The sequence below is a fragment of the Lepus europaeus genome, chromosome 12 (assembly GCF_033115175.1).
Source record: "Lepus europaeus isolate LE1 chromosome 12, mLepTim1.pri, whole genome shotgun sequence".
Lineage (NCBI taxonomy): Eukaryota > Metazoa > Chordata > Mammalia > Lagomorpha > Leporidae > Lepus > Lepus europaeus.
The window spans coordinates 11,361,808-11,374,537 of NC_084838.1; the positions used below are offsets into that span (position 1 = coordinate 11,361,808).

A 12,730-nucleotide genomic window follows, 5' to 3' on the forward strand; every position below is an offset into this window, starting at 1 on the left:
TTACTGACATCATAAATAAGAGTGCCAATTGTTAAATCAACAACTTCTAACTTCCTGTAAAGCAGGTACACAGGTCCTTGGGCCCTGCACCTGCATGGGAGACCAGGAGGCAGCACCTGGCTCCTGGCTTCAGATTGGCGCAGCACACTGGCTGCAACGCATTGGTCATAGCGGCCACTTGAGGGGTGAACCAATGGAAAAAGGAAGACCTTTCTTTCTTTCTTTCTCTCTCTCTCTCTCTCTCTCTCTCACTCACTGTCTAACTCTGCCTGTCCAAAAAAAAAAAAAAAACTACAACTCAAACAGTGCTCTATATTTTGTGTGTCTTTGTGGGTGCAGTCTGTTGAAATCTTTATGTAGTATATACTAAGTTGATCTTCTATTTATACAGATAATTGAAAATGAATCTTGATGAAGAATGGGGTGGGAGAGGGAGTGGGAGATGGGATGGTTGCAAGTGGGAGGGAGGTTATGGGGGGGGAAAGCCACTATAATTCAAAAGTTGTACTTTGGAAATTTATATTTATTAAATAAAAGTTGAAAAAAAGAAAGAAAATATAAAAAAGATAAAACACTGATAGTTAAAAAGAGAAGCAAGCTTCAAACAACGGAAGGCTTACAATATAGTCAATGGACAAGGATTCAGCTCTAAGTTATTTGAAGGCTGCATAATGCAATAAACAAAAGAAAACCCAATAGAAAAGCAGGAAAAAGACATAATGTGGGCTTCACACAGAGAAATTCTTTGTAATAAGGGAATGTTGCTTTGAGTCCCAGGCTGGTTTTCTAACATGCAGATGGCTTTTCACTCTGTGGTAACTCAGGCACTAGGCTCAACTACCTTTGAGGGCAACAACTAATCTGTTTCCAGAACATAAAAGATGAGACCCACAGGATTCTTTGAATTCCCAGCCAAGAAATCACACACATCTCTCTATTAGGGAGGACATGTCTCCTAGCCACACCTAGACCGGAAGAGAACATAGCAGCTGCTGCCCAGGGTCAGTATCACAGGTCATGAGATTTGGATGGACAGCCAACCATTTTTGTCACAAATAGCTAACAAAAGTTGCCATATACTAGACTTACAAAACATTAGTCTGTTAATACCAGGTGATAAGAATTTTCATCCTCTGGGGACAATGGTTTACATTAGTACAACTCTTATGTTTATAGGCTATTTTATAGCAGTTTAAGTGTATAGAATGTATTATAGTTGAATGAATATTGATAGAGTGTTATTAACTAAAGTATACAGTTTACATTGGAGTCCATGCTGTGCTTTGTAGCTTTGTTTCTTCCTGGTTTTGCCAAAAGCTTAGTGACATGTATCCATGGTTACAGCATCAATCAGAATAGTTTCTCAGTCCTAAAACATCTCCCTTGCTTCATCTATTCAACCCTACTCTTCCTCTGCTTCAGACCCACAGGAATCACTGATATTTTTGTTATCTCAATGGTTTTGCCTTTTCTGGGAATGTCATATAGTTAAGATCAGATAGTATGTAGGCTTTTCGCGTTGGCTTCTTAGTATACTGATTTTAGGGGGAAAAATAGCAGTGATAGTTAAGTTGAACATACACATGCCCTACAATCCAGTAATTCTTATGTGTATATAATTTACAAATCTCTTTCATATACACACTGGATGCATGTAAAAATGTTCATAGCAGCATTGCTCATTGTTCAAAATGCTGATGGAACAAACTGGCACTGAACATAGAACAGAAGAAGTGTCCTATATTCTCACAGTAGGATACTATATGATGATTTTCACATTGACAATATTAGGCAGAAAAAGCAATGACCCCAGAATAAATATAGTATTATTTATATGCAGTTCTAGAATAGGTAAAATTGAAGGATCAATATAGAAATACTAAATATTGAGGGAATATTGAGGATTTTTAAGAGGAAAGATGATAAAATTGAGGAGGAGACAGAAGGAAATTTAATAGTATTGTTAGTTTTCTATTATGTAAGCCTAAAGATTATTATTTAAAATATGATCCTCTATCACATTAACATACATATACACACAGCATAAAGACATATCCAGTTAAATGTTTTATTTGCCATTTTGTTTGAATGCTATTTTCATATTTTTAATATTAAAGTTTAATTTCAGTAAAAAAGTAAAAATATTGCTCAAGTTTGAAAAATATTCAAGTGGTTGGTAGGTTTCTGGATTTGAACGCATATATACAATAGCTTGAACACTACTTCCACTACATATTGCTAGCTTAGTGGCACAAGACTGGCTACCGACCCTCTCTCAATCTGAATTCATTCCTTCATACTGATTACTAGGAAAAGTGAAATAATGGAAATGGAAACATCTGTCACAGTGATCAGCATACAGCAAAGAAGGTAGCTATCTGTGTCTTGAGCAGAGATATTTCCTCAAGAGCTAGAAACAGAACTCTACCATTTTAGATGGACAGATGGGCACTATTCATGTAGTTGGATAATTTTTCAGTTAAAGTAAAATCTAGCTGTGTGGGAGTCTTGTCTGAAGTCAGTGCAGATTGCCTCGACTCCTTGCCACTCCTCAGCCCACATCCTGGAAGGCTGAGCCCCTCTAGCAGAATGGACTGATTACCCATAATTGCATCACCACACAGAAAGCCACATTAACTCCCGCTCTCACTGCCATGCTGTATACCCAGTTGACCTTTGTAGGACCTCGAGAGATCCAATCAAGTCTCTGAACCAACTCTGTCTGGACCATTGCCCCAGCCTCCTACAGAAAACCATCTCACTTCAATTTGTGATTAATCCCACTCAATTTGAGAAGGAAAAAAAAGTTTTGTGCCTAGTTATTATCATACTATGAACATTTTTTTAAAAAAAAGTGGAGCAATGGATAGGAAATTTTAAAGAAAAAAATCTCTAATTAAGGTTACTAACAAAATTCCAAATGTTTCATGGAATTAAACACAGAATAAAATTATGAACCTACAAGAAGAAATATTTCTGTCTTAAGAATGGCTTATCAAAGTGTTTTAACTATTCAAAGAAATTAAGAGCTGCATGTATGTAAAACTTTAAAATTCTTGGAGGACAAGCCATGTCGAATGAAAAGTGTAATAACAATAGAACAGGAGAGTTGCATGGGTATGTTTGTAAAACCCTTTCCCAAGATGCTCTAAACATCACTAACATAATTAAACTAAGTCCAGGAGGAAACATAGGCTCAAAAAAGAATACTGGCCTGCACCGCGGCTCAATAGGCTAATCCTCTGCCTTGCGGCGCCGGCACACCGGGTTCTAGTCCCAGTCAGGGCGCCGGATTCTGTCCTGGTTGCTCCTCTTCCAGGCCAGCTCTCTGCTATGGCCAGGGAGTGCAGTGGAGGATGGTCCAAATGCTTGGGCCCTGCACCCACATGGGAGACCAGGAGAAGCACCTGGCTCCTGCCTTCGGATCAGCGTGGTGCGCCGGCCGCAGTGCACTGGCCACGGTGGCCATTGGAGGGTGAACCAACGGCAAAAGGAAGACCTTTCTCTCTGTCTCTCTCTCTCACTGTCCACTCTGCCTGTCAAAAAAATAAATAAATAAATAATACTGCATCGACATTCGCTAAGAAACTGCAGTTCAGAGAGAGGGTGCATGCGGGGGGCTGAGGTTGTACAACTCCAGACAGAGGACGTGGAAGAGAAGGCCCATCATGGTGAGAATCTTCTTCCTCTGCTAAAAACATTACCTAGAGCTCCTTTCATGTCCAGATTCCTTAGACTATAGATGGGTGTGACCAGACTATACAACACAACCACAATGACATCCTTGTCACTAGTGGTACTAGATGAGGAGAAAAAGTACAGTCCAATAATTGCTCCATAGTACAGAGAAAACACAGTGAGGTGAGAGCCACATGTGGAAAAGGCTTTGCAGATCCCTTTGATGGAAGGCGTTCTCAGGATGGTGGCCCCAGTGTAGCCGTAAGACACCAGAATGCATATGAATGGCAAAGTGATGACCACAGTTCCCACAGTGAGGATAACCAGCTCATTGACGCGGGTGTCTGAGCTGGACAGCTTCAGTAAGGTGGAGAGGTCACAGAAGAAATGAAGGAGAACGTTGTCTTTGTAGAAAGAGAGCTGGGCTAGAAGGAGGGTGTGTAAGAGGGCAATAGCAAAGGCTAAGACCCAAGACACAATTACTAGTAGGAAGCAGAGACTTGGACTCAGGATGGTGGTGTAGTGCAGGGGGTGACAGATGGCCAGATACCTGTTGTAGGCCATGGAGGTGAGAAGGAAGCTGTCGAGACTCCCAAACAATAAGAAAAAAAAACTCCTGGGAGATGCACCCAACATATGAGATGGATTGACTGTGTGTGTGCATGTTCAGCAGCGTCTTTGGCACAGTGACCGACAGAGAAGGCCAAGTGGCTGAGGAAGAAGTACATGGGGGTGTGGAGGTGGGAGTCCAGCCTGATGAGCAGGATGATGAGCAGGTTCCCCAGCACCGTGGTCAGGTACACGCCCAGGAACAGGGCATAGTATAGGTCTTGGTCCTGTGGCCAGATGGGGAGCCCCAGGAGGAGGAATTCAGACACACTGCTCTGATTATCCCTTCTCATGGTCTTCTTCTCTTTTGTTGGAAATGAAAAAAAAAAAGAAATGGAGATGTGAAAAAATGAGAAATGATTATGAGCATCGTATAAAGAAAGCACAGCTTTGAATTAGCAGTCCATTTTAGCCAGAACGTCTCCAGCTTTTTGCCTCACCACTGGACTAGTGATGATGTAGTGGAAGGATGTCATTGGTCCACCAAGAAATCAGCGCGTAATTCAGAGAAAACTGGAGGCATCGGAACGATTATCAGGTCAGTCCAGGAGTCCTTGATGGAAATGTGAGATTAAGAAATGAGGGTGCAAGCAGCAGACCCATAGAATAGCAGATGTCCTAAATAGCACTCTGGCCTCAGAATCAGCCCTTAAGGCCTTCGGATCTGGCTGAAGAGCCCATGAGAGTATTTCAGGCATGGAAAGCCAAGACACTCTGGAAAAAAAAAAAAAACCTAAATGAAAGATCTCTGTGAGTGAGATCCCAGTGGAAAGAACGGGGCCATCAAAGAAGGAGGTACCTTTCTCTGAAGGGAGGAGAGAACTTCCACTTTGACTATGACCCTGTCAAAATAAGATCGAAGTCAGCGAACTCTAAAGGCTTCCATAGCCTTGGCAACTCATGACTAGAGCCTAGGGAGATTACTGACGCCATAAACAAGAATGTCAAATTGTTAAATCAACAACAGGAGTCACTGTGTACTTACATCCCATGTGGGATCTGTCCTTAATGTGTTGTCCAATGTGAAGTGATGCTATAACTAGTACTAAAACAGTATTTTTACACTTTGTGTTTCTGTGTGGGTGCAAACTGATGAAATCCTTACTTAGTATATACTGAATCGATATTCTGTATATAAAGATAATTGAAAATTAAAAAGAAATTTGGTTTTAAATTGGACAATGCTTAGAAAATTAATCAATTTTTTAAAAATATCATGTAGGATGCCTGTCCTTAATGTGCTGTACATTGTGATTTAATGCTATAACTAGTACTCCAACAGTATTTTACACTTTGTGTTACTATGTGGGAGTAAACTGTTGAAATATTTACTTAATATATACTAAACTGATTTTCTGTATATAAAGAGAATTGAAAATGAATCTTGATGTGAATGGAAGGGGAGAAGGAGCGGGAAAGGGGAGGGTTGTGGGTGGGAGGGAAGTTTGGTGGGGGGGAAGCCATTGTAATCCATAAGCTGTACTTTGGAAGTTTATATTCATTAAATAAAAGTTTAAAAAAAATAAAAGGGTGCAAGGGCAAGTCAACAACTAGCTGTTAGAAAAACTAACAGAGCATCTCTATTTAACAGTCTGTTGGACTCTCTTGCTCTCCGTGCTGAAACATTCTTTGGCTAATGCTCTGTTCCTATGGATAGGATAAGACAAAAGAGAATCCAGTGGGCTTCTTTGGACTTCCAAACTATCAGGATCTGGAAACTTGGTGGAAATACCCTGCCCAGAAGATCAAGGCAACGGGATCAATGTCATGAATCTGTTTCAGAAACATAAAATATCGAGTGACATTCATTGTAAGACAGTCATCAGTTTTTCCTTTAGGAAGATTTCTTGCCACTCAAATTTTCAGTCTACATCACACTTTCTAAAGGGATTGTCCTTGAAATATGGATAAAAAGTCTGTTCAAAATCTCACCTTCTGGACACTAACCCACTGTTGGTGGGAATGCAAACTGGTTAAGCCACTATGGAAGTCTGTCTGGAGATTCCTCAGAAACCTGAACATAACCCTACCATACAACCCAGCCATCCCACTCCTTGGAATTTACCCAAAGGAAATTAATTTGGCTAATAAAAAAGCCATCTGCACATTAATGTTTATTGCAGCTCAATTCACAATAGCTAAGACCTGGAACCAACCCAAATGCCCATCAACAGTAGACTGGATAAAGAAATTATGGGACATGTACTCCATAGAATACTATACAGCAGTAAGAAACAATGAAACCCAGTCATTTGCAACAAGATGGAGGAATCTGGAAAACATCATGCTGAGTGAATTAAGCCAGTCCCAAAGAGACAAATATCATTTGTTTTCCCTGATCAGCAACAACTGAGCGCCAAAGGGGAAACCTGTTGAAGTGAAATGGACACTATAAGAAACAATGACCTGATCAGCTCTTGTCCTGACCCTAGATGTACAATGTAATACTTTATCCTTTTTAGTATTTGTTGTTGTTGTTGTTGTTCTAGTACTAGTGGTTAAACTCTGTAATTAACACACAATTATTCTTAGGTGTTTAAATTTTAACTGAAAAGTGATCCCTGTTAAATTTAAGAGTGGAAAAAGAGAGGGAGGAGATGTACAATTTGGGACATGCACAATCAATCTTGCCCCAAATGATGGAGTTAGTAATGTGCCAGGGGATTCCAATACAATCCCATCAAGGTGGCATGTACCAATGTCATCTCACTAGTCCAAGTGATCAATTTCAGCTCACAATTGATGGCTCTGATAGGTCTAAGAGTCAAAGGGATCACACAAACAAGACAAGTGTCTGATAATACTAACTGATAGAATCAAAAAGGGAGAGAAAGATCCAACATGGGAAGTGGGATACAGAGCAGACTCATAGAATGGCAGACGTCCTAAACAACACTCTGGCCTCAGAATCAGCCCTTAAGGCATTCAGATCTGGCTCAAGAGCCCATGAGAGTATTTCAGGCATGGAAAGCCAAGATACCATGGAAAAGAAAAAAAGAAGAAGACCTAAATGAAAGATCTCTGTGAGTGAGATCCCAGTAGAAAGAATGGGGCCATCAAAGAAGGAGGTACCTTTCTCTGAAGGGAGGAGAGAACTTCCACTTTGACTATGACCCTGTCAAAATAAGATCAAAGTCAGCGAACTCTAAAGGCTTCCATAGCCCTGGCAATTCATGACTAGAGCCTAGGGAGATTACTGACGCCATGAACAGGAGTGTCAAATTGTTAAGTCAGCAACAGGAGTCACTGTGTACTTACATCCCATGTGGGATCTGTCCTTAATGTGTTGTCTAATGTGCAGTGATGCTATAACTAGTACTGGAACAGTATTTTTACACTTTGTGTTTCTGCGTGGGTACAAACTGATGAGATCTTTACTAATTATATACTGAATCGATCTTCTGTATATAAAGATAATTGGAAATGAAAAAAAAAAAACCTGGTGTTAAATTGGAAATGGCATAGAAAATTAATTAATTTTTTTTTGACAGGCAGAGTGGACAGTGAGAGAGAGAGACAGAGAGAAAGGTCTTCCTTTTGCCGTTGGTTCACCCTCCAATGGCCGCCGCGGTAGGCGCGCTGCGGCCGGCGCACCGCGCTGATCCAATGGCAGGAGCCAGGTGCTTCTCCTGGTCTCCCATGGTGTGCAGGGCCCAAGCACTTGGGCCATCCTCCACTGCACTCCCTGGCCACAGCAGAGAGCTGGCCTGGAAGAGGGGCAACCGGGACAGGATCGGTGCCCCGACTGGGACTAGAACCCGGTGTGCCGGCGCCGCAAGGCGGAGGATTAGCCTAGTGAGTCGCGGCGCCGGCCTGAAAATTAATTTAAAAAAAAATATTATGTAGGATCTCTGTCTTTAATGTGCTGTACACTCTTATTTAATGCTATAACTAGTACTCCAACAGTATTTTTTTTCACTTTGTGTTGCTATATGGGGGCAAACTGTTGAAATCGTTACCTAATATATACTAAACTGGCCGGCGCCGTGGCTTAACAGGCTAATCCTCCGCCTTGCGGCGCCGGCACACCGGGTTCTAGTCCCGGTTGGGGCACCGATCCTGTCCCGGTTGCCCCTCTTCCAGGCCAGCTCTCTGCTGTGGCTAGGGAGTGCAGTGGAGGATGGCCCAAGTGCTTGGGCCCTGCACACCATGGGAGACCAGGAGAAGCACCTGGCTCCTGCCATCGGAACAGCGTGGTACTCCGGCCGCAGCGCGCTACCGCGGCGGCCATTGGAGGGTGAACCAACGGCAAAAGGAAGACCTTTCTCTCTGTCTCTCTCTCTCACTGTCCACTCTGCCTGTCAAAAATAAATAAATAATAAATAAATTAAAAATATATATATATACTAAACTGATCTTCTGTATATAAAGAGAATTGAAAATGAATCTTGATGTGATTGGAAGGGGAGTGGGAGCGGGAAAGGGGAGGGTTGTGGGTGGGAGGGAAGTTTTGGGAGGGGGAAGCCATTGTAACCCATAAGCTGTACTTTGGAAATTTATATTCATTAAATAAAAGTTTAATAAAAAAAATCTCACCTTCTGTATTCTCACCTCAAAAAAAAAATAAATAATGTTTATTCAAGTCCTCAGAACACCGGGAAATATCTGGTGTTTCAGTCACATTTTGAATCTGCCAGGAAATTCTTGGTCTATCTAGTGTGAACACACAATATGGTTTCCTTCTCCACAGTTTGCAGTTCCTAACCTAGGTTCCATGCCAGTGATTCTTTGTGGATATTTTTCCCATCAAAGGGCACCAGTTTGTGTCCCAGCTGCTCCACTTCCGATCCAGCTCTCTGCTATGGCCTGAGAAAGCAGTGGAAGGTGCCCCAAGTGCATGGGTCCCTGCACCCATGTGGAAAACCCGGAAGAAGCTTCTGGCTTCAGATCGGCACAGCTCCAGCATTTGTGGCCACTGGAGGAGTGAATCAGTGGATGGAGGACCTCTCTTTGTCTCCATTTCTCTCAGTCTGTAACTGCCTTTCAAATAAAAATAAAATTTTTAAAAAATTTACTTTTTACACTTTCTAATCCTATCATTTCTCTGTTTTTCTCCTTCAGGTCTTAGACCTACCCTTGTGAACAATCACAAGAAAGAACAGGGAACGAAAACATCATGGCCTACTGGAAAAGCAATCCATCTTCTATACGAAGACTTGTTCAGTCTTTGAGAACTAGAGAGATGTCTCTCTAAATGACTCATCATTCATTTGGGGACTAACTGAGATTCACATTAATGTACCAATTCTCCCAGCATGACTAAAATTATCTATAAAATCCATACATTCTTTAGGCTCCAACACTAAAAATCCTATTAAGGTAATATTATCACCTGAGATGAATTCCACATTCAATTATATTACTCATCACTATGTTAACAATAGTATATCACAATGAAATTACTAATTAGCTATCTGTAGAACATGTAGGTTGTTTCTAATATTTTGCTATTTTCAATTAATTGCAAAAGAAGCATTGTCATATGTCATTTTGCATAGCACATATATCTGTAGGAAAAATTCTTAGAAATGGAATTGGAGTGAATATATGTTCATGACTTTGATAGATTATCAAATTGTAAGAGACTAAGGTGATGAGAAAGTCTATTCTTATGTGTTCTCTGAAACATATCTAACCTAAGAGCCTATTCGGTAAAGACAAAAACAGGCACACTCATAAAGTGCTGGGTGAGGACAGACTAGGGTATTTGAGAAACAGAAAATTCAAGAGCATGAGAAAGATATGGGATTTGAGAATTATCTATGGGCAGAAGTATATAAGGCCCTTTCTCTTACAATAGAAAATTTCTATTTTATCCTTGGAGCAGTAGTATACCTAAGAAAATGGTTAGGGAAAGAAGTGACAATTCTTTCAGTAGCTGTTGGCTACTGGATAGAGATCAGATTATAGCAAGGCCAGAGTGTCAGCAGAAATGTGCATAGGAGGCTATTGCAACAGTTTAGGTACAAAATCATATCTGTCTCCACCTGGATTGTGGCAACAAAGGTGAAAATAATTGCAGAGCTTTGTTCTAGAACTTGGAAGAAAACCCAAGAACAGTTAATGGGCTAAAAATAATCAAAAGGAGATAAAAGTGCTCAGTATGCTCTCAAAAATTAGATAGAAGATCAGTTTAAGATAAATTCTAAATAGAGGTTTGTTTAGGCCCTGTCTTCTCAGAATGTGGATTCTCAGTTCAAGGTAGGTTGTTCTACAGGGAGCTGTCCATCATCCTCTGGTATGGGAAGGGATCAAGTCTGGGCTCAGTAGCCCATACTCCACATGCACACACACACACACTCACACACACAGAGAAACACACTACTGGGTGTAAATTCTCCTGCTCCGACATGACCCCTTAAGTGATGAGCACAGGTACCTCTGACTACAAGGCTTTGGAAAGTTCTTCCATTTCTCTCTGGAAGACACAGAATACAGTAAAACAGCTGGAGTCTCTAAGGGTCTCGAAGTTGCATTGCAACAGGCAGAAGAGCTATCAGTTTAAAACCAAATAAGATACGTGTGTATACTGATATACACCTGTTCACAGCTCATGAGAAATACGTGTGAGTTCTAATTTTATAAACCAAGGAGAGGACCTGGGGACAACTCTCCCTTCCCCAGCTCCAGATTAGAAACAAACAGGAAATAATTACCTCTTTGCCTGTGGTTCCCTTCGGGGAAGAACTTCTTATTGAAGCAGGCATGAGAGAGTTCATCCTTGGAGGAATATAATAACAACAAGGCTGCTTTGAGGAACTTTTTGGTTCACAAAGCTTTGTGTCTTTACACGGGGGAAAATGGGATGCAAAATCTCTTGTTTCTGAACTACATGCTCTCTTGAGAACAGCAGAAACACTCTAATATCCTCTGGACAAGACTAAGGGGACTTACACCCTACCATCACCATGGGACACTGGGGACTGTAATTTAGTTTCTAGGAATCTTAGTCTCTTGCCCAAAAGTTATGAAGCCAGTATTATATTCCTGTAAGATTCTCACAGCACGATAGACTATAGGCTTTCTAATGAATCCCTTAAAATTGGTTCCAAATTAACTGCATAGATCTCTAGCTCTGTTTCTTCAATGGTTCCTAGCAAATGACTATCATGTACTCCTTATCTCAGGTACATATTTGTGAACATTCACAAATGTTATCAATTTGTGCTGATTGTATTAAAATCTATCTGTACTTTGGAGCTCTTTTTTAATGAAGTCTTGTAAGATATTTAGACTTCAGGAATTATTTCTGGTCCCATAGGTCATAGTTGATAATCTGTAGCTCTGATTATAATGCTACAATTAACCTGATCTTTTTCTATTTGGGAAAAGTTCCTTCCTTCTCAAATCAGAAGAACATCTCTGGCATCTCTCTCTGCCTACCTGCATGAGGAGGAAAATAAAATCCCTGACTCTGCAAGATTTCTTACTTGACTTAATACTATGAGCAAAGATACCACTGTGAATTAACAAATGTCATTGCTCCTTCTCCAGGCAACAGAACCACCTGTGGACTTTAATCTTCCTCTTCAGCACCCCCTGCACCCTTCCAGTTCCTAATCAAAGCTTGTCTTCGGCAATAACTTATAATTTAATAATAACATATATTCACATATGCAATACACCATAAAGAAGAAAAATGGGCAAATGAGATTAACAGGGATTTCAGAGAAAAGAGGCTCAATATGGTAAATAGCCATATAAAAACGTGGTCCAGGGGAAAAAAAAACAAAGTTTTTAAAGTTTTCTCCTTTACATCAGGAGGTTGGAAAAAAATCATTTTGAGAATTCTGTTTGTTGACAATGGTCAACAAATGGAAACCTAAAGTACTTTAAAACACACACACACACACACACAATTTAGCCGAGAGGAATCAAGATGGCAGCTGAATAAGGAATTCTGATGACCATCTCCCCACAGAGATACCAATGTGAACAGCTATACACATGCTAAATCACTTTCACAAGAGCTATGGAAGCTAGGCTAGAGACACAGTGCCTCATCTTGTTACAACTGTCAGAAAAGTCACATTGAAGATAGTAAGAAGGAAAGAGTTGCCCTTATCAGCATTTTATAGCTCTAAGACGCACAATGTGGAGATGTTTCCCTCTTGGGAGAGAGAGAATGACCTGAACGGCAGTGCCAGGCCCACTTACAAAAACTTAGTTGGGCTGACCCCAGTGCCCTGGATCCCAGGCCCACATATACGGAATGAATATTCAGGGCTTCAAGCCCAGAAGTCTCTGCCACACCTCCCCCTGCAACAAGTGAAACTCCAGTGATAAGGAGATGCCAGGAGAGGGAGCTTAGGACCATACTTGGGAGCTTGGAGCCAGGACTACTGTGCCAAGACCATAAAGCCTTAAGGCTTCTAGCTGCCCTTGTCCATTGCCAGTGCTTACAGACTGAGCCACTAGACTTTGCTTAGCATCCGGCAGAGAC

At 41.1% G+C, this 12,730-nt stretch overlaps 1 protein-coding gene across 1 annotated transcript in view; it reads right to left on the reverse strand.

The window, feature by feature from the left end:
• Positions 1-3,666: 3,666 nt before the first annotated feature.
• LOC133770918 (olfactory receptor 1J21-like) overlaps positions 3,667-12,730 on the reverse strand; it is a 39,551-nt gene continuing 30,487 nt past the window's right edge. The window contains 3 exon segments of the mRNA XM_062206710.1: positions 3,667-4,293; positions 4,295-4,373; positions 4,375-4,589. Of these exon segments, the coding sequence (XP_062062694.1) occupies positions 3,667-4,293; positions 4,295-4,373; positions 4,375-4,589 (921 nt within the window).